General features: G+C 34.2%; 1 protein-coding gene across 18 annotated transcripts in view; it reads right to left on the bottom strand.

Annotated features, from left to right (window-relative positions):
* The window catches only part of CAMK2D (calcium/calmodulin dependent protein kinase II delta), a 310,654-nt gene that overhangs the window by 22,334 nt on the left and 265,111 nt on the right, over window positions 1–23,209 (bottom strand). For 8 of the 18 annotated variants that reach the window (XM_027063289.2, XM_015074806.3, XM_053217021.1 and 5 more), the window contains one exon: window positions 16,494–16,542. In XM_027063289.2, coding sequence (XP_026919090.1) covers window positions 16,494–16,542 — 49 coding nt within the window. Of the gene's footprint in view, window positions 1–16,493; window positions 16,543–18,905; window positions 18,948–20,961; window positions 21,022–23,209 lie in introns of all 18 variants that reach the window. The other 10 variants (XM_027063212.2, XM_015074797.3, XM_053217018.1 and 7 more) reach the window with 2 other exon arrangements.

Below are 23,209 nucleotides of genomic sequence, written 5' to 3'. Positions count from 1 at the left end.
AGAGAGAGGACAATTTTCAAAACATATCACAGAATACAATTGCACTCATACATAATTCAAGAGTTCTATAGCCTCTCTAATCAATAGTAAGTTAGGGAACTAGTGTAACAAGTTTATAGGACAAATAACATAAATGAAGAGATATTTTTAATTTCAAAAACTGTGGAATAATGATAGACTCTCTTGATAAGTCAGTTTGTCTATGGCATCCAAAGGCAGCATTCAATGTAACATATGTGCTTATATACATGTGACCACTGTTGCCTTCTGAGATGCAAGACCACTGCAGCGAAAAGACAGAGCTGCAGTCAGTTTGGATATAAATTTACAATGTTTTGTCACAACTTGGAAAACTTAGAGGAAAATTACTTACATATACCTCCTTTTTTCAACACACACCACACACACACACACACACACACACACACACACACACACACTCCTTCTCACAAAATGTTATAAATTCCTATAACTCTTCTGATGTCCCCATGCATTTGACAGATTGCACTGGTAAGACTTCTAGGACCAAGAGTCATTTCTGTGATTCGTTACTACATTTTTCAAAGCTTAATTTGGAAAAGTAAAAATATCCTATCAGACCAGAAGTTCTTAAGTGAGTTCTCATAGCAAATGCTTTTTATTAAAGTGATTCCTCATATTGGCACTCTATAATCAGTTCAGCTCTGGGATATTCTGTGCTAAATTCAGCTTAGGAAAGTAATGTAAAAGTACTTGCTGTAATATCTTGACCAAATTTTACAAACCAGTAAAATTATTCTTTGTTTAACCAATGTGAGTACAATAATTTATGAACCATATATTTCAGAACATATTACTGTCACTTTTATTCTAGCATGTATTATAAAGTAAATTATCTTAAATTAACACATTATTATAAAATGTAACTTAGAATGGGTACATTTTTGAGTAGGAAATATTGCTTTGCCTTTATCTGTTGAATTCAAATGATGAACATTCATCAAATACACCATTCAGGTTGTTCGGGTTGATTTACTGAGTAATCAACAGTCCACACATATAAAATTCATATCTATATAATGATAAATGAGATTAAGATAATAGTAAGAATCTTTCATAGAGAATAATTTTGATTTAACATGGAGATACTGACTTGGAAGTTCAGCAGGGCAGACCACCATAAACATCTTTAAAAATTATCTCTAGCATTTGTATCAACAGATTACACAACACAACATGATGAGAAATGAGGTATAACTTAAATAACACTGATGAGAAAATTCTCCAATAACTCACAACCCTGATCATGTTAGAAAATTCTAGTATAGACTCTAAGGATACCAACTTTGGGACAGATTCAGACCTTCATCCAAAACCCATCTTTTTGTCTTGTTTTTTTGTTTGTTTTATCCTCCATAACAAGTAAACACCACATTTCATTTTTATTAGCTGTTTATTTAAATGATATTATTAAAAATTTTTAAAATGTTTTTATTTATTTTTGAGACAGAGAGAGACAGAGCATGAGCAGGGGAGGGGCAGAGAGAAAGGGAGACACAGGATCCAAAGCAGGCTTCAGGCTCTGAGCTGTCAGCACAGAGCCCGACGTGGGGCTCGAACTCATGGACTGTGAGAACATGACCTGAGCTGAAGTCGGATGCTTAACTGAGCCACCCAGGCGCCCCTAAATGACATTATTAAATTCCATCTTACCCTGCTCTGTTTACGTGCAAAATTATGAAGAGCTATTTCTTTTTAAAAAAAATTTTTTAACGTTTATTTATTTTTGAGACAGAGAGAGACAGAGCATGAATGGGGGAAGGGCAGAGAGAGAGGGAGACACAGAATCGGAAGCAGGCTCCAGGCTCTGAGCCATCAGCCCAGAGCCCGACGCGGGGCTCGAACTCACGGACCGTGAGATCGTGACCTGAGCTGAAGTTGGAGGCTTAACCGACTGAGCCACCCAGGCGCCCCAAGAAGAGCTATTTCTTGAAGAAAGATTTAAAATACACAATCTCATATACTCACACTGTTTCTACACTGACAAAAATATCTTTAAAAAGTCATAGCAGTCTCTTTAAAGTAAGCTGCCTTGTCTGTCATTAAAGATCATTAATCTTTTCAGAGGTTATTTATCTACTGTTCAGGAATATCTTTACATTTTATTCACCTTAACTTTGTATAATGTGGTACAATATTTGATTAGAATACTAGACTTCTGAGTAAAGCAAGATAGGTATAGAATAAAAACATACTCAAAATAGATACCACCACAAGTTATTTTCCCAACTGAAGATATTCCCTAGTTCAAATTATAAACAAATGACATTTTGGAGCAGCATTTTTTCTTTTTCTTTTTTTGCTTTTTAAATTTGAAAATACATAATGGCAATGGGATTTTTGTCTATTACTCAAACTTCCTAAAATCCAAAATTCTCTCCTTAACATTTGCCATCTGTGTTTTGCTAGATAGACACACTCTAAATAACCACATGTAGTGATGTTAAAGAAATCAATGATCCTGTAATAAATTATTTAACAAAAAGACAAATAGGTCTCTCACACTTGATCTGTTAACTTCTATCAGGAGGTTACAGTCTCCAAGAGGGATATTTTATGTAATAGTTCTTGAGACATTTTGCTTGATAAGTATGTAATAATTTTGCACATATATGCTTCTTTGTAAATATATATTTTACTTTTGTGGAAAACAATCAGTCTATATGCTTTTACTCTCAACAAGAATAATTAAGAGCCCAAACTGAGCAAATTTAAAAAAATTATGTTTATTTACTTTTGAGCGAAAGACAGAGACAGAGGCATGAGCAGGGGAGGGGCAGAGAGAGAGAGAGAGGGAGACTCAGAATCCAAATCAGGTTCTAGGCTCCGAGCTGTCAGCACAAAGCCTGACATGGGGCTCGAACTCACAGATTGTGAGATCATGGCCTGAACCAAAGTCGGACGCTTAACCGACTGAGCCATCCAAGCACCCCAAAACTGAGCAAATTTTTCAAAATACTTGAAAACATAAAAAGATTGGTTTAGATGAGGGAAGGCTGAATCATTAATACATTTATGTTTAATTACAAACAAAGTATGTCTTTGAACTCAAAATTTTAAGTGTTCAAACAAAATTAACTTATGGAAAAAACCTCATAAATAATTTATTAATCTATTGAGTGTCTAGCATATGGTACCATGGAGGGAAAAAATAGTGAATTAACCTTAACATAATCTACCTTGAAAATTCACCAAAAGTCAAAAGTATACTCTTTCTTTAATAAAACCCTTTTTAAAAAGTAAGAACTTCTATTGTAAAGCAAAAAATGAATATTTCTGTACTTGGGCAGCTTTTATGTTTATGTATATAAGTTGGCTGAATTCTATACATGACCTTAACAATTATAAATGTTTACCCACTTGTCTGAAATAAATGGCTTAGGAAATAGAAGCACTGATTCTAAAATTAAAAAAAAAAAAACAGGTCCCTTTAGATTTACGGTCTCTTTTAATTGTGAGCCTTGGTGCTTATATCATCTACTCATAGGAAAGAATGGCCAGAAATAGTATAATTTCACTAAGCAGCTCTCATGAGATAGACATTATACCAGGCATTTAACTAACAATCTCTCTAGTGAACATTACCATGCTTTATTATTGTTATTATTGTTAGGATAAAGCATATCAAACTGTACTTTTGAAGGTAAAAAATAAAAAGTTAAGTATTGAGATACTATCATCTCTAATGTACATACGACTCAGAGAGGTTTTACATAAAGGGTTGGATTACACAGCCCATCAAAGGCTGGGCTGAGATTCAAACATAATATGTGTGACATCAAAGCACATGTGCCATCCAAACAAGGAAGAGGATCTTATGTGAGTTACTTTTTACATTTGCAATTTCTATATTTTTAGCTCCTAAATTATGGGGGGAGGGGCACAGAGCATCTGCATAAAAACCCATGAAGATAAAAATGGAGGGATCATAACTTTGAAAGTATTGTCATCATTTTATTGGCTGGTAGGACAGGGCATGGTTGGTATCCACCATACTTCCTTCCTCCATCAATTTAATATTTATTATTCCTATTATTACCAAACACTGGTTTAGATACTGCAGATACAGCAGGGGACAAAACAAAAATCTCTGCCCTGAAGAAACTTACGTTCTAGTAAAGGAAGAGAGAGACATTAAACAAAAAAGTAAAATAAATATTTCACATAATATAAAGTACTAGGGGAAAAGCAAAGCAGAGAAGAAGAATGGAATTGGCTGGATTTGAAGGCACAATTTAAAGCAGGGTCATCAAAGTCTGAGAGGATATCATTTAATCAGAGACATAAAAAGAGGAGGCAGCAAGCAACATGGAATGTGTATCAAGACATAACAGGCAGGGAACAGCAACTGAAAAGGCCCTAAGGCAGGAACCTGCTTGATACATTTCAGGAATAGTGTTCCTGAGGTATATAACATGAGAGGAGGCCAGATGGTAAAGGAAGGCATGGCTGGTGGAAGTTCTCATCATGGAGGGACGTTCAATTCTAAAAGGGCTTTGGCACACTATGTTGAAACTAATGTAACACTCTGTATGTTAACTATACTGGGATAAAAATAAAAAGTAAAAAAGAAAATAATAAAATGGCTTTGGCAGTCACTAGAAAATACAGAGTGGAAACATCATACAATCTGATATATGTTGAAAGTGTCACCCTGACTACTATGTTGTGAATAAACTATAATCAAGTAATGTTAAAGCAAGCAGACTGGATAAGAAGTCATATCAATAATATGGCCAAAAGATAATACTATCTTGGACCAGGGTGGTGGGAGTAGAGTTAGTGAGCAGCTGTCAAGTGGGAAAAAAATGTGTGTATTTTGAAAGGGGAGTCCGTTGGATTTGCTGATAGACTGATAGACTGAATGCAGGGTATAAGCAAAACTGAGGAGACAAAGAAAGTTCTAAGATGATGACCTGGGAGTATTAAAGGAACTAGAATATACCATAGGCATATCAAGTTCAGTTTTCATAGATGCACTTGATCACAGATATATGAAAAAAGGTTGGAGACATGATATATAGGAATAATGCAATTACATCAAAACACTGCAGACTTGCACTGATAGTACGATGTAGGTTTCTTTTTAAAGAAAACACAATTGAATAGTTTAGGAATACACAAACCCAAGTGTAGTTTTTAAATCTTCTCATCTAATCTAAAGAGATCAAACCAAACATCCAAAGGTACTTGCATATTGCAAATTGTTTCCTTTGGGTGCTATAGTACCCACATATAAGTGATTAAGAATAATATGGCTCTAGCAGGGACATTCATTTTAGCACCATAAAACAAATCACTGCAATCCCAACAATTAAATCAGTCTTTCTGTATCAACTACAATGCTTATTTTAATATAATGGGTGGGAAAATTCTGCTAAACAACACTGGCCAGGAGAAAAATGTTATACCATTACATATATATATATATATATATATATATATATATATATATATACACACACACACACACACACACACACACACACACACACACACACATATATATATATGGAAAGAAAGGAAGAAAACTGACAGACTAATTCACATGTATCCTGGAAGCAATTGTCTTTAACACAGAATAAAATTTTAATGCAAAAATAGCCATTCACTGGGGAAATGTACCCAGGTATAATTTCATTAAAGAGGATAAGACTGATAACTCCATAAGGAAAAATGTAAGCCTTTTTAGCCTCAGCCTAGTCTATCAAATCCAGCACACAAACGGTGCTCAATAATGTTTTTCTAAAAAACAAAACTGGATCCAAACAGTGGTCTCTTTGTTAGGAATTACATGTGTTACATGCATCTGAAATTTTCTGTATTGCTCACATATGACTCTAGCTGTGTCCTTATATTTGTTTTTTAGTGAACATATTATTCTTTCTTTTATAATTATCTAAATACCAGCCAGAAACAAAGAAGGTATGTTATCACTCAGAATTGTCTTTGTCTTTTATAGACTCATTCACCAGGGCAAGAAATGTGGCTAAGTGCTTACTTAGTACATCTTACACTGGAGGTACCTACAGAGTATTCATTGACTACTTGAATTGAATAACGAAAATACCACTATTCAAGATGCAAAAAAAAAAATCCTTTACTTCTACATAATCTCTTCCATTAAGCTCTTTCATTCAGTAATACCTTCTCTGCTTCTTCTTATAATATCTCCACTTAACATGGTCTGAAATGGAATGACCTGTAACCAGGTAAAATAGTAAAAATGCACAGAACTCAGATTTATTTATTTGACTGCCTTAGACTTAATGCCTCCTGAACAAATCAAAGGGATTTGAGCAGAAGTCCATACCAAAAAAAACCCAAAAAGCCATTTCATTGATTTACAAGAAGAATCACTAAATAATCGAGACATAAAATAATACAAACTCAGCAAAGGAAATAGTATTTCATTAAAGTATTTTATTCTAATAAATAATTTCAGAATTATATAAATTTATAGCTAATAAAATATAAATAATTATAGTTTCTGCATAGAAATGTATGAGGTAAAATAAGTTTAGATATTTAAAGTAATTGTAGATAGTAGATACCTTAAAAACATGAAATACAGCCCCATAATAATTCTTGCTGGGATGTGTTTAAAGTACTAATTTTACAGTCCATCAGTGCTATGATAACATTTTGAACATGTAGTTTAGTGGACCATATTTTCCCATTGTAATAATATTCCATAAAACTGCAGCAATTTATTCTTGAATTCAACTTTATTCCTGAATGTCTTTTTATAATTGTTTTGAATAGTTTATAACATCTATATTTATACTATTTTATAATGTGTAATTGTGGACACTTTAAAATATGAGACTTCATAAAAATCTATTGTATTAAAGTAGGGTTGATAAAAACCTTACAACTCTGTATTATTGATTTCAGTATTTAAATTATGTGACCTGGGAAATATTGAGCCACAGAGAAGTTATGCAACATGTTTTAAGTAAGTTAGATAAAAGAACTACAAACAAGAGTATAAACTCTGGATTCGAATCAGATCCTTGCTAATATTTTTTATATCATTAAAAAAAATAATAAAGTTACAATCTGAAAAGGTAAGGGAGACAGAGAAAGTAATAAAATACTTTAAAACTTGAAGATAACTTTAAATTACGCTGCTTATGGTACCATTTTTATTAGGTAATGGGAAATATAGGTAAATGTAAAAAAAGACAAAGTTTTACACTTAATACATATGCAACTATATTATAATGTAAATTAGATCTTATTGACTATGAAATTTTTGATTATATAAATTGTGAGTCTCATTACCTCTTATACTGTTAACTTTCATATAAAGTAATTATCTATGAATAGTACATGCTAGATGTTTAAGCTTTGAATTATTAAAATGAATTCAAAGCTAAAAAAAACTGATAGTTTAATTATGATATGGAAATTAATCAAAGAAATCAAAAAGTATACGGAAAGAAACAGAAATGAGAACAAAACTGTTCAAAACATTTGGGATGCAGAAAAAGTGGTTCTGAGAGGGAAGTTTATACCACAAGAAGGAAGAAAAACCTAAGATTACACCTATAGGAGCTATAAAAACAAAAACAAAAACAAAAACAACACACACACACACACACACACACAAAACCTGAAACCAGTAGGAAGAAGGAAATAATAAAGATTACAGAAGAAATAAAACATATGGAAACTAAAAAAAAAAAAAAAAAAAAGGAACAGATCCATGAAAGCAGGACCTGGTTCTATGAAAAGATGAACAAAATTGATAAACCTCTGGCAAGACTCCTCAAAGAGGGAGAGAGAGCAAGAGAATAGACTCAAACAAAATCTCTAATGAAAGAGGAGAAATAACAACTAACACTGCAGAAATACAAATTGTAAGAGAATATTATGAAAACTGTACACCAACAAATTAGACAACCTAGAAAAAATGGATAAATATCTAGAAACATTTAACCTATCAAAACTAAATAGAAAATCTGAATACATCGATTACCAGGCAAGAGATTGAATCAGCAATAAAAAACTCCCAACAAATAAAGTCCAGGACCACCTGGCTTCACAGGTGAATTCTACCAAACATTTAAAGAAGAGTTAATACCTTTTCTACTCAAACTATTCCAAAAAATAGAAGAAAAACTTCCAAATTCTATGAGGTCACTATCATCCTGATACCAAAAGTAGATAAAGACATTACACAAAAAACATACTACAGGCCAATATCTGTGATGAACACGGATGCAAAAATACTCAACAAAATACTGTCCTAGCAAACTGAATCCAACAATACATTAAAAAAATCATTCACCACAACCAAGTGAGATTTATTCCTGGAATGAAAGGGTGGTTCAATATTCGCAAATCAATCAATGTGATATGTCACATCAATAAGAAAATGAAAGAAAAAAAAACATATGCTTATTTCAATAGATGCAGATACATTTGACAAAGTACAACACCTATTCATGATAAAAACCCTCAACAAAGTAGGTTTAGAGGGAACATACCTCCACATAATAAAGGCCATATATGAAAAACCCACAGTGGGGGGATAACTAAGAGCTTTCCTCCTAAGGTCAGGAAAAAGACAAGGATGTCCACTTTCAACACTTTTATTCAACATCGTAGTAGAAGTCCTAGCCACAGGTATCAGACAACAAAAAAGAAAGAAAAGGCATCCACGCTGGTAAGGAAGAAGTAAAATTTTCACTATTTGCAGATGACATGACACTATGCATAGAAATCCTTAAAGACTCCATGTAAAACTACCAGAACTGATATATGAATTCAGCAATATCACAGGATACAAATTCAACCTACAGAAATCTGTTGCACTTCTATACACTAATAATGAAGCAAAAGGAAAAATTCAGGAAACAATCCCATTTGCAATTGCCCCCCAAATAATAGATACCAAAGGATAAACCGAACCAAAGAGGTGAAAGACCTGTATTCTGAAAAATATAAAACATTGATAAAGGAAATTGAAGATGACACAAAGAAATAGAAAGACATTCTATGCTCATGGATTGGAAGAACAAATATTGTTAAAATGTCTATATTACCCAAAGCAATCTACAGGCTTTATGCAATCCCTATCAAAATACCAACACAGCATTTCTCACTGAGATAGAACAAAAAATCCTATAATTTATATAGAACCACAAAAGACCACAAACAGCCAAAGGAATTTTGAAAAAGAAAAACAAAACTAGAGGTATCACAATTCCAGGCCTTGAGTTATATTACAAAGCTACAGTAATCAAAACAGTATGGTACTGGCACAAAAAGAGACACTCAGATCTATGGAATAGAACAGAAAACCTGGAAATGAACCCACAATTATATGATTAACTAATCTTCAACAAAGCAAGAAAGAATATCCAATGGGGGGAAAAAACAGTCTCTTCAACAAATGGTGTTGGGAAAACTGGACAGCAACATGCAAAAGAATGAAACTTGGCCACTTTCTTATACCATACACAAAAATATGTGTAGCAAAAATTTGATTAGCAATCAAAATGGATTAAAGACCTAAATGTGAGACTTGAAGCCATAAACATCCTGGCAGTAATGTCTCTGAGATTGGCCATAGCAATATTTTTTTTTTGTCCAAAATTTCTATTGATTGATTGATTGATTGATCGTCAAATTGGCTAACATACAGTGTGTAAAGTGTGCTCTAGGTTTTTGGGGTAGATTCCCGTCGTTCGTCACTTACATACAACACCCAGTGCTAATCCCAACAAGTGCCCTCCTCAATGCCCATCACCCATTTCCCCTCTCCACCCCCCCCCCCATCCACCCTCAGTTTGTTCTCTGTATTTAAAAGTCTCTTATGGTTTGCTTCCTTCCCTCTCTGTTTGTAACTATTTTTTTTTCCTTCCGTTTTCCCACGGTCTTCTCTTAAGTTTCTCAAGATCCACATATGAGTGCAAGTATATGATATCTGTCCTTCTATGACTGATTTATTTCACTCGGCATAATACCTTCCAATTCCATCCACATAGCAACATTTTTCTAAACATGTCTCCTGAGGCACAGGAAATAAAAGCAAAACTACACTATCAGGACTACATCAAACGAAAACACTTTTGCACAAGGCAAGTCAGAGAAAGACAAATACCATATGATTTCACTCATATTTGAGGTTTAAGAAACGAAACAAGCAAAGGAAGGAAAAAGAGGGAGAGAGAGAGAGAAAGGTCAGGGGGAGAGACAAACCAAGAAACAGACTTTATATTATAGAGAACAAACTAAAGGTCACCAGAGGGGAGCTGGGTGGGGGGATGCGTGAAATAGGTGATGGGGATTAAGGAGGGCACTTGTCATGATAAGCACTGGGTAACGTATGAAGGTATTGGATCACTGTATTTTATACCTGAAACTAATATAACACTGTATGTTAACTATACCTGAATGAAAATAAAATAACATTAAAAATACTAAAATAAAGTGAATGTAAAAATAAAATATAAACAGGAGTTTATCTGTTTTCAAGGAATAATATACAAAAAAAAATACAGCAATTAGCAAATATTTTTAGGTTTCAATTCTGAAAGGCAATTGTTAATTTAGCTAACAGGTTGTGCCCTGATATGGATCCTTGGTGGTCATTTTAAATATGAGTATTAGAAAAGTATGTTGGAATAAATTACCCTATTTTTTTCTTATGGGAGAGCCAAACCTGGCCAAAATGCCATACATTAATCTGTTTTCTATGTCACAACACTTTGTCCGTAAAAATGCTAAACCTGTAGCCCAGTCTCTATGTAAACATTATGAAAAGCACGTTTTGTAAACACAATATTTTAACCTTAAAAAAAAAAGGGGCGCCTGGGTGGCTCAGTCAGTTAAGCGTTGGACTTCGGCTCAGCTTCGGCTCAGGTCATGATCTCACGGTCCGTGAGTTCGAGCCTCGCGTCAGGCTCTGTGCTGACAGCTCAGAGCCTGGAGCCTGTTTCAGATTCTGTGTCTCCCTCTCTCTCTGACCCTCCCCTCATTCATGCTCTGTCTCTCTCTGTCTCAAAAATAAATAAACATTAAAAAAAAAAAAGAATCCAAAAATTAAGGTAGGAGGAGTCTTAGAACATACATGATTTAGAATTTATGCATTATTTAATGAAATAATGCTCCATTGTTTTCTAAAGGTGTATACAGGGTTTTGCAAACTTTCTAAGAAAGCCATTTATAGAAACTTTGAATGGTGAAAATCTATTAACATAGAACGAGCTTGTGTTTTCCTAATGATGAAATGAATGGTTACATGTTTTTATTGGTTTTGTTCCTTTTGATTTAGGACTTTGTTTTAAGCTAGAGTTGGCAGTGGTTTTGATCCTGTATTTTGCTGGCATGGCTAAAGAAGCCTGAGGCTGTCACTGACAAATTTAAGATACAAACATAGCAGAAGGCAAAGACTAAATGAGAAATTATGAATGAGTATGGAGTAAAATAAAGGAATGTCAAAAAGAACAATAAAGAGAAAATGAAGTTATTTTATATTGGTGGGAGAGCAGAATAAATTCTGCATCAGTTCTATAAGTTACTGATCCTGATTTAAAAGTTAAAGGATCGACAGGAAGATACACACATACAGACATGAATTTTTCTAAATAAACCCTTTTAAAAATCAAATTTTGGATTAGCAACCTGAAAGAAGTTATTATGCACTGCACTACAGATCTTCTAAGACACTTTTAACCTAATGGAATGACACAATTATCAAAGGTTCTTAAATAAAATAACCAGAAGTTTCTTGATTTGCAGACTCGCTTGAAGGGAGAAAAACATGTAAGACAAGTGCTGAGTTACTGCAGGGGAATCTGAGGAAGATTGGTATCGCCTGATCATCTACCTCAGGGAATCCTACCCAGCAATGATGGTCTTCTGTTGAAAAGATAACTTAAGAATAGTTGAATCTGAGTATTTAGTCATCACATTGTCCACTAATGTACACATTTACAAAGACATACACAAAAAGCTCATTAATCAAGTGATTGTGTAGAGTAGCCAAGACTTTGAAATCCAGATGTCCTCAAATGCCAGGCCCCATTCAAGTGATAAAGGTGTCAACACCCTTGCCCTTAACTGGGCCTTCTGCAAACATTCTATGCAAGTTCATTGTCATCATCTATTTTTCAGCAAAAGGAAAAAGAGGATAAACTAGAATGAAGTCCCCACACACAGGCTGATAGCGATACATTTCTGCTTGCTGTACAGAACTCCTATGGTCTAGACCCACAAGAACGATGAAATGCAGCAAGAGATCCAAGCAGCTGCTCAATGTAATGAGATGCTGGAAGCAGGGTGAGTGACAGAAATGATATAAGGGCACAGAGGAGCCCAACTTCAACATGTGTCATGGAACTCTGGGAAAGAGCAGCAGATGGACCAAACCGATGCATACCCATCAGGAAGAAGTAGCTGACTCTGAGCAATGGTGTCGGGCAGGTTATGAGGTGGAGAGAAATTGTGGCATACAGTGACAGGCCCTGCAAACTGGCTACAGCCACAAACCAAAGGACAGTCTTCGAATGTAGACAGTGCTGAGAGGACCATTACTACATATCACTGGCTTTAAGGACATCCATACTCCTAGACAGCTTCACTGTTAGTGTTGCCATCTACTAATTAAAGGCCAATGATGATAGCTGTTTTTAACACCTTAAATTAACGAAAATGTTTTACTAGAAATGTATTCAAAATGGAACGACTATTTCAATAATTTTAGACCTAAAAAATTCATATTTTGAGAACACCAGTAAACTCTAATAGGAAAACTTATTTTGTTTGTTTTTGGGTAGTAATAACTATGCCTAATTAAGACCCCTCTTTATTTTTAAGCCAATAGTGTCCTTCCATTACACTGAGTTTCCTGATGAGTTTACAGACATAGCATTAAAGATAATATTCGGTTTTGAATATAGGACAAAATTAGGGAATGGCTCAAAAAATCCACACTAGGAAGTCCACATTGCCTTGGGGAGAAAAAACAGCAAACTTGAGAAGCTTTTATAAAGAAGAGTTGTAAAAGAATGCAAATTCCTTAGGATGACCATGAGCTTGGGAAGGGAAATGTTATGATTGTAACTAAATGCTGAAGGTTTTTTAAAAAATGAAAAATAAAATGAATTTTAGATATAAAATACCATTTTTCTTGGGTCTCACTTTTTAAAGCATATTTTCTTTATATTTATTGAATTAAATGAGAGAAACAGCCTAAATCATAGCATAAAAGCTTTACGTAAAGCGTAAAGAATGTCTTGACTCTGAGTTGCTGAAAGCTCTTGAATAAGACTAGTTCACCAAAAGATGTGGAGCTCAGGCAAACAGTAGGCATTCAAAAAAATACTTGCTGAATGAAGAAAACTGAGGTAGCCTAGATACAGCTCAAGAATAACACACAGATTGGGGCCTTTTGAAAACCAAAGGCCATTTTGAACAGAAACTAATAAGGATAGCGCAAAGAAAATGATCTTTTCAAAATCCTGGCTTTCTAGATGCTCTAGGTTTTCCTGAAAGTGAAGGACTACCAATCTACTATGACTTCTACCTCCCACCTTCTTTAAGAGCAGTTAGCCTATCTACCCTCTCCGCCCACCCCCCCCCCCCAACCCCGCCACCTTGAGAAAGCCAGAAAAAGGTATTCTGCCATTGGTTTAACCTCATTTCTTCCTTTGGCTAGGTCACCACGATGTGTTAATATTCCCCACTACGTTCCTTTACAGTAGAGAGGGTGTACAACTGTCACTGCCAGGTTGGTCCTTGGGGAGTGGACAGAATGTGCACTACACTGGCATGGGAAGCATGTGCTGTAGTATTCTAGGGATGATATGCCACCATGAAACAATGCAAGTCGGGGTGCTGGTGTTAGGTGGGACAGCCACCAGGAATGGATGGAACATGTGACTGCATGCAGGAGTGTGCTGGGAGATTATGCGTTTGAGAATATGTTGGAAAGTCTAGTGTTTTACCCTGATAACAAAGTTATCGTCAAGTGTATGTGGGAAGAAAGACACCCAATTTTGTAGAAAGGATATGGTTTTATAGAGAGGGTGTGGCTTTGGTCAGGTTATATAACTGATGGCCTTTCTGAGTTCTTAGAGCTTAGATATACAGGTAAATTTGGGTTCTAACAGAGCTGGTCAATAAGTATTCTCTACCAAACTACTCATAGCTATAGAAAACTCTGAGAAAACTAAAGAGAAAAAGAACATGGTTGTACAAATGAAGAAATCAATTAGGGTCTTTCTGAAGGCCTGTGTACTGATTAATGAAGAGATTCCCACACAAGCATATCACTAGCACAATAACTACATTAAAAATATATGTGACAATTTATATGTCACCTGTCTTGTAGTCAGAATCATGGCCTGGGTGATTTCTTAAAGTGTCTTCTATTCTGAAAGGTTTCTTATATCATTCAATATTAAAAAAATGTTAGCCACCAAAGATCTGTGTGGGTCTTACAGAGCATACAAATGATGCCTAATGTGTTATATCTGTGACTCTGTGGCCACATCCACACAAGCAGAATTAAGCAGAAACTTAAACAACTTAGTTATTGAATTCAAGGAAATAAACCAAAGCACTTTGGGCTCAGTAATCAATTGGACATTTCTCTCCATCTCAGTATCATGCTTAATTGCTCTAACATTTGCTATGTATAGTCTCAACATGTAACCATAAAGACAAATACTAACTCAATTTGTGAGATCCCAAAGAGAAAATGAAATCAATATCATTGTTGTGATTTGAAGAGAACAGTTTTCTGAGAAGTGCTGATATAATTTTATTTCATCAAAAATATAAACTATAAGGTGAGATTCTGTTTACATGTTGATATTTACATAGGATTAATACCGATCATCTTAAACCAAAACCTAGTAAAGAGTCAAATTCAGGTGAGAAAGACTGCTTATTAAAACCCTGCTTGTGATCACCAAGGAATAGGTTTTTTAGGATGAACTACACATACCGAGGTGTTGTTATTCTAATATCATTCAGCTGTTTAAAGATTCAGTCTCTCTAGTGGCTAATGCCACTTTATTTCCCCTCTCTGATTCTTGCCCAAGAGAAGAATGTATAAAGTCATATAAACATTTTGCTTGGCTGAAAGAGCTAATGAATCCAACTTACAAAGATGATGCTTTCTGAATCACTGATAAAGCTAAATGGGGTATCTGCTTATTTGGTTAAAAAAAATCTCTTTATCTAATGCGACTGGCATCAATGATTCATAAAATTACTTGTGTTCAAATTTTAGCTCAGGGGCAAGAGTGAGATGAATAGACCTACTGAACAATGTCCTCGACACAGCTCTCCACCTTTCCACTGTAAAAAGAAAAAAAAATGACCGACTACCTCTAGCAGACTTAGGTCAGTGCACTAAAATATAAATAGAGAGTACACTTTAATAGAATCAGCTGTTCTATTCAAACAAAGAGGTAAAGTCAGCATAGGTGACTGGTAACTTGTGGTTTATAGGTATTTTTATTCCTCAATTGCTTAGATGTTTCCCTGACCTGAGAATTTCCAGCTTCTTTATTTCTACAACATGAATAATACAGTTATCCAAGACCATGTCTTACTAATGCCACCTACAGAATTAAAGCTCATGTTGACACTGTTGGGTAATCTTTCCAAATAATGTTTAACTATCTGATGAATCATTTCTCTGAATTTGTTTTATGCTTATTTTCCTTTAATACATCCTTTAATACTTTTTAAACACCCTATTGTTACCATTCTCTTTTGGAATGGCTTCTAGACAAGTGGCTGGTAGAATTAGTAGTTATATACACGGAATCACAAAAATGAGAACACAAAACTATGAGAGCAACTGAAGCAAAATTAACACTCCTAAAACAGCCATGAGACAAAAAAGAGGTAAAAAGTGTGTTTAGTATATGTGTGCATAGGCAGTGAGATGTCCACAGAAATGCTGGCAACGACTCATTTATATTTCTAAAAGAACCTGGGTAATTGAAGTGAATGGAGGTCAAGAATATATTAGGAAAGTGCACAAAAACCTAGGATAAAAAGGCTGCCAAATGTGAAATTCCATTGAAATTCACCAAGACCATGAAAGGTTTTTAAAAATGGTTCTTTTCATACTCTATTCTTGAAGATAAGCTGTTTTCTAGACATAGATGTACATTTTATAGTACCTTTTGACTGATACATTTACAATTTGATATTATGTCCTCAAACCATCATTAGTAGTTAAAATCACAATGTGGTCAAATATACCACATTTGTCTCTATTTTAAGACAGAGAAAATATGTGAAAAAATTGACAAAATCAATACATATAATCAAAATAGTAGTATACTTTTAAAAAGAAAATTACTTTTGTGTCTTAGAATAGGCCTAGTTCCTAAACTTATTAGTTATTTGAAATAATTTTTTTTTCTGATATATATGAAACTCCAAGTTAGGATTTTCCATTTCTAATGTAATCATACCTTTCACATCTTCATCCTCAATTGTTGTATTTGAACTCTCAGTTGACTCCTGTTGAGAAGAAAACATGTGTTAAGTTGCAAACAATGGATAACTTCATTTTTATTCTTCTTAAAATTGGCAAGTGATGTACATATCATGCAAAGTTCTTCAGCAGGCTGTGCACGTATATTGACATGCAGATGGACAAATACATTATGTGGTTTTGATAGAAATAAAATGGCAAATGCTGAAAACATTTCAAAAAGGGAGTACTCTGGTGGCCTAATCTCTGAAGCAGGAAAAATCTGGGTTATTTGTAGAAGCAGCCAAAGTATGCAACTTATTTTAAGAGCTGTGTTAGGCCATCTTTGGTTACGGTGCCTGATCAGGTGTGTTTTTTCTATGTAGCTATCAGAAATTGAATATATTGGCCTTCTGAATTTGACCCTAAAATAGAACAATTTCTATTCCTAATTAATCAGTAAATAATCCTTTCTTTGTATAAGGCACTATATCAAGCACTGAATTCACAGCCTATTTGTCCTACTCCTACGTAGAGACAGAAAGCATTTCATTGCATCATTTGATGAAGAAGCTGGGGGCCCTAAGCTGAGTTATACTGAAATTACTTTTAACAAGAATTTCTATGTTTGTGATCAGCACAATAGAATTATATGAATAATTTATTTTTTAAAGGACAATCAGATTTTTTTCACCCATTTCTAAATTAGAAACTGGCTGTTATTGATAAGAAGTCTGCTCCCATAGTGGAAAGACAAAGCTATTTCTTTATAAAACTACAAATGAAGTTGAAGGCTAATGAGCACACTTAAAAGGACACTGTAACTGCCAATATTAAGATACAGTTTCTTACAATGGTTTCATAAATTTTTCCATTAATAACGTACCAATAAAATATTTTCTAGCAAAGAAATTTAGTAGTATTCATAAAAAAACACAATTTTCTACTTGAAATGGTTAAGGGCTAGAGCTGAAAGAAATTAGAAACAAACCTCCAATCGAGATCTAAGTGTTCAGTGATGAAAAACAGATTTTGGAAAATGATGGAAATACCAATCAGTGTCCTTTTAGAGGTTCAATATTCAAAAAAGCAATCAATTTATATAAATAGCATATGTAATATTTAAACCAAAGGGACAGACTAATTAAAGGTGTATCCAGACTCTCCATACACACAAAACCAAAGCAGAGTCTTCATGCATTTCTTAATGTGACCTAAGTGTTCAAATTTAAACTCACGATGGAGGTAAACCCATGCACTGTAGAAATAAATTAATTCATGTAAGCAAGAAATGTCATGCAGCAACTCTTACAAATGATATAGCTAGAACTATTGAAGTATCCACTCCAGCTGTTATGCTCAGTCTTTCATTTGCTAATGATATTAAAAAAAAATTGTTCTCCTATATGATTCTCCTTCCTGTCTACTTCAAGTCATTTAGGGACTTAAAATATTTTAAGTGTCATGAACATAAAACACATCTCATATTAAAGTATACTTGAGTTTTACTTTAATGATTTTAATATTGATCCACTAAATGTTAAACCAGAGGAAATGTGTTATCTAATAAACATTGCTGATAAGAGTAAGGAGAAGTTGGACCCATGAATATATTTGATATCTGAGAAAAAATCTGATGAAGTATATTTTTTCGTTTTAGACACACAATGAGAATTAATAAACAGGAAACATGGAATACATTCAGAAAATGTCTCCTTTTATCCTATAAACATGTATACAGGTACTATTATTCAGTTAACATGCTACACAATCAACAACAGACAAAAAATGTTACAGTCTTCTTCAGACTGTCACTAAATATCTGTTATTGAAATGCATATAATTCAACAAAACAAACATTTCATAAGAAGTTAAACTCCCTGATATCCTCAGTTTCATGCGAAACAACAGAAACACCAACAACAGAGAATTAACAGAAAAAGCACAATACGACAGAATAAAACTCAAAAGCAACATTAAATTTAAACAGACACCTATGAACTCAAGTTGACTTTTTTTTTGAAGACAGTGAAATGACATAGCAAGAAATTATAAAATTTCATGCAGAACATATCTAAAGTACGATGCACAAACAGTCATGGAGAAGAAAATAAAAAGACCAGATGGAATTGCTTAAGATACACAGTCATCTTGACATAAAGACTTTGCTTAACCCAAGTCTCATTGACTAGTAGTACCATTCATTTCTCTTTCAGGATGTCATTCATTTTTGTTTTGAAAGAAACATGGATAAAATTCTAGATAAATTAGGTCCCAGAAAAAAAATTGTGGTAGAAAAAGGGTCAAAATTTTCTTTCCCATGTTTAAATAATGAATTATTTTTGCTTTGGATATTTGGTGAAATGTGTGATCTTATTAAAGCAAGATGATGTTGATTCTTTCTGAATACCTTGTTTCCATCAGGGTTGTGGATAACAGTAGTTTGGGGCTCCTGAGTGAGAACAAAATAGAGAAAGAAACAGTTCGCATTGGTAAGTACATTCTTACTAGTGTGAGGACAGAGCAGAGTGAGCCAGCTGACACAACTAACTAGTGACAAGAGCTTAAGCAATGTTAACTACTGTCAGAGGTAGCAGTGACAAGATCACTGATGAAAGATCTCCCTGGTGAGCCCATGAGATAGGATATCTCAGTACCCAGCAGCAGCATGCAAAAGACCTTATTCGCCATCAGTAAACAGACAAGGCTTTGAAGTTTGGAGACCTAAAGAGGCACTCACTGTTTCACAAAGTCCTATACCAGATAGAGCTTTCCTTTCTTCTTGAGTGAGTAGCCTGTTAATGTTTGTCCTATAAAAAACTGACCAAGGACACTAGAGATTAGAACTCTTTAAAATAATCTTGAATTCTTTGTGAGGATTTTTTTCCAGATGTATTGCCTTAAGAATTGATTATGGTGTCATCACTATAGTTAATGGTGTATAGTTAATACACAGATAAATACTCTTGGAAAATCGAGAACATTGTCCCATGCTTAAGAAAAGGTTATCCTAAGGAGTGTATTCGAAAGTCCACATGAAACTCTGCGGAATATTTAAAAGGTTCATTTAAAGGATTCTAGAACTAATCCCATAATCACTATAATTTGAGACATATTGCTGTTAAATGCCATGTGAGTCCATACCTAAATGAAATTTCAGCTTTATAAACTACATTTACAGATTTGCTTGTGAAGTCATGCTTTTCCAAGAAGAGAACATTTTTCCTTTCTGCTTTCTACCAGAGACTTGAAGAAATATTCCCAAGTGGAAAATAACAGTCAAATGACTGATGTTGACAAAGATTCAGTGTCCATATATCATTGGCATGCTTAGCACTTTCATTGCATGATGTGGTAACTGAGAGTTACTATGCACATTGAGAGTTTTCTCCTACTCTGAGAGCTCTCTGTCCTCTAGACCCTCCTCTTTACCACCTTTGTGCTGCAACACGTAAAGAACGTATTTACTCCTTCCCTTCTTCCTTTCTCTGGCCAGAGGGGTGATCCACAGAGCTTTTTAACTCATAGATAACCTGCTACCTTGATGTGTCCTTTTCCTTTAAATGTTTCAAATTGACCCTTCTGGTTAACCCAAGTGAAGTAATCCCTTAGTATGTTTTATTCATTTAAGATAATACTATAGAGGACAGTAAAAAATCAGAACTATTTCAGAAAACCCTAAATCAAAATATGGAATAATTTGAGCAAAATATTATGGAACTCAGAGTACTGAAGGGCAGCATTCAAATCTTGACTTTTATGTAACACTGCCTCAAAGTATTAAAATGATTTAGTTGTAAACAGTGTGAATGTGATTAAAATGGACAAAACCACTTTCTCCCTGACAATTCAAAGTCCTATGCTATACATTTCATTCTTTGGATTAAAGTGAAACAGTGATAATTTAAAATACAACAAACAAAAAGCTTCAAACTGCCCAATGCCTCTTTATCTCAGAAAGTGAGGTCTTACAAAGCCCTGCTGTGTTTTAATGAGAGGGAAACGGTAGCTCTGAATAAGGTCTACATTTACTGTTGTCTAGCAATAATCCCCTTAGCTCTCCTTGATGTCAATATTTGCGTCATGAAAGGAGGAAACCATTGTTTGCATAATCTAGAGCTATCATCAGAAGAAGAGCTAAGAGCAACCAAAGCGCATTCTACTGTATTTCTAAGGCAGCATGCAACAATTTCAACTACAGAGACCACAGCTATCAGAATAATGTTCAACAATGAAATGAGATCATCTCATGTTAGAAACACACTGCTTGGCAACTACCTTAACAAAAAGAAAAAAAAAGTGAAATGAAAGTTTTTTGTATCTTTGAAAGCAAAACAAAACCCAACAAAATGTTTATATACGTATATATATACATATATATATGTATCTATATAGTGAAAGCAAATGAGAGAAACAACAAAAAACAGTAAAGAACTCAAGAAGGGTTACAAAGAGTCCAGGTATACCAGCGCCGGGGTAGGAATATTTTCTTTGGGGCTGGTTACCACGTTGGCTTTGTTGTTTATCTGTAGGTATGCAGAAAATAGAAACAGAGACGCCTTAAACCCCTTGGTAGCCAATGTCTCTATATGCAGCATGTCTATATGGAGATATAGACATGAAAATAAAGAGCCACTGAAGATGAACATGAAAGACACAGTGATGCTTGATGGGAATGATAATCAATTCCAGTCTCTGATGGTCACACACAGGCTAGGACCGCATCTGTGATGGTGGAATGTAAAACAGACTTGGCTGCTTTGGCTGTGCCACCTTAGCCAACAAAGAACTGCTTCAGTGGAGCTCAAATCAAGTTCCAGAGTATGAAATAAATATAAACATTTTCATACTCTTCAGGTTGGATTCTGTTTCCCAGCTTTCAATTGTTCACTGTTATGAATACATTCCTTTTTTTTTTTTTCATTTTTTTTTCCCATTTTATTCTTGTTCCTGAAGTCACACATAGACTGTCTCTCTCTGGGAAGCCATCGTCACTTTGCTTCATAGGTATTCAATTAAAAACTTAGATCTCTGATGAAATGCTGGCTTTGTAATGTAATTTTTTAAATAATAAGTCTGGGCTTCCTTTAAAAAACACATCTTCCATTATAAATGACCAAACTGAACTCTTTACTATATTGAACGTAAAAAAAATTATTTTTCACAATTGTGTGAGAGGGAAACACCATGTCTTCCATCACAGTGTTACCGCTGTTGAAACTTATATCTGGTAAGATCATTCCCTTCCTTTAACATAGTTGGATTGACCTTAAAGAAAGACCATATCACAATGGAAGCCACACTGTGAAAGTAACTCAGAGAGTCAATAAGTATTACAATGGGTCCACAGAGAAAACTCTTTGTAGACAAGTGGCAACTTGAAATTACAATTGAGCTTGGGTGCTAAAGAATCAAAACTAAAAAGTAATAACATTCATTTAAACTCATACATGGTAACTTACATTATGGCTACCAAAGAGAAATATAAACTAACATTCATTCTCTTATACTCCATTATCTACGTATTTTTTTTTACATATTATTATCTAAAGGAACACATCCCATAATTTTAGTATAAATGTTCTTAAGGGCCTCAAAGAGAAAATCATACTGCATGAAAGAAATGAATACCAAATAAGTTCATAAGCAATTACACCCAGTTAATTGTTTGGACTTTCTGGAAGTTTTTTTTTTCCTTTGTATTTTATACCTGTATATCATACTGATACCAGCACTGAGAAGAAGATAGAAGGTTAAAGAAATTAATTTAGGTATGTAATATTCTGTTTTTCTATTCATTCACGTTTGTGTGATTATTTAGTATCAGTATTATTCAAATAAGATACAACACTGTGCTCTGTGGCATGCAGGAAAAAAGAAAAAATTTTGTGCCCTTTACTGAAAAACTCTTTAAAGGTTAAATCATCAATCTCTATCTTGCAGACAGTCTAAAATTTTTCTTTAAATAAAAGCTCACAGAATTTAACATCAAATTTTTGCAACAGCCAGAAAGAGATAAGAAATAATGGAATTAAAGAAGGATCAAAAATTAGTATTTATATTAGTATGAAATACATGATAAAAGAGGAGGTATGCACGCACAAATCACTTCCTGTCAGGAAAAGTGTGCGGCAAAACACAGCTGACTTCTTATCAAATGAGCTGAGGCACTTACAATTTAAGTATCATATATATTTAATATGCTACATTCAGTCTGTATCAGTGGATGCAAAAATATAAGAGGAATATATTGATATACTTTTATTTCTATTTTGAAGTAAGAGACTTAATTGTTTTCTAGAATGGTTGTGAAGAACTGATTTCTTTCAGTGAAAATGTCACACATGCACACCTATGCACACATACTTCTCTGCACAAACATGTGCACACACACACAACACATGCCCGCCACACATAGGTACACAGCATACACACACCATCATGTCTTCCAACTGAAGGCCATTCTGCCTAGATGAGCCGTCCTTTATTATCAGGCATGGCAAACATTAGTTAAATGAATATGAGCCTCAACCACCACTTTTAGTGGTGTTTAAATGTGCAGTTACAAACTTTTTTAGTTAATGTAAAGAAAAGCTTAGTGGTCTTTTGTTACTATGGGAAGTCTTTTGAAGGTATTTGTAATAGTAATTAGTTGAAAAATAATAGGAGAATTTCTAAGTAAAAGGTTAGGAGGACTTCCTTTTTATTAAAGAG

Source organism: Acinonyx jubatus, chromosome B1, assembly GCF_027475565.1.
Source record: "Acinonyx jubatus isolate Ajub_Pintada_27869175 chromosome B1, VMU_Ajub_asm_v1.0, whole genome shotgun sequence".
In the NCBI taxonomy this organism is placed as follows: Eukaryota; Metazoa; Chordata; class Mammalia; order Carnivora; family Felidae; genus Acinonyx; species Acinonyx jubatus.
The sequence above is the reverse complement of the archived record's forward strand: the minus strand, read 5'-3'. Positions and strand labels throughout refer to the sequence as shown.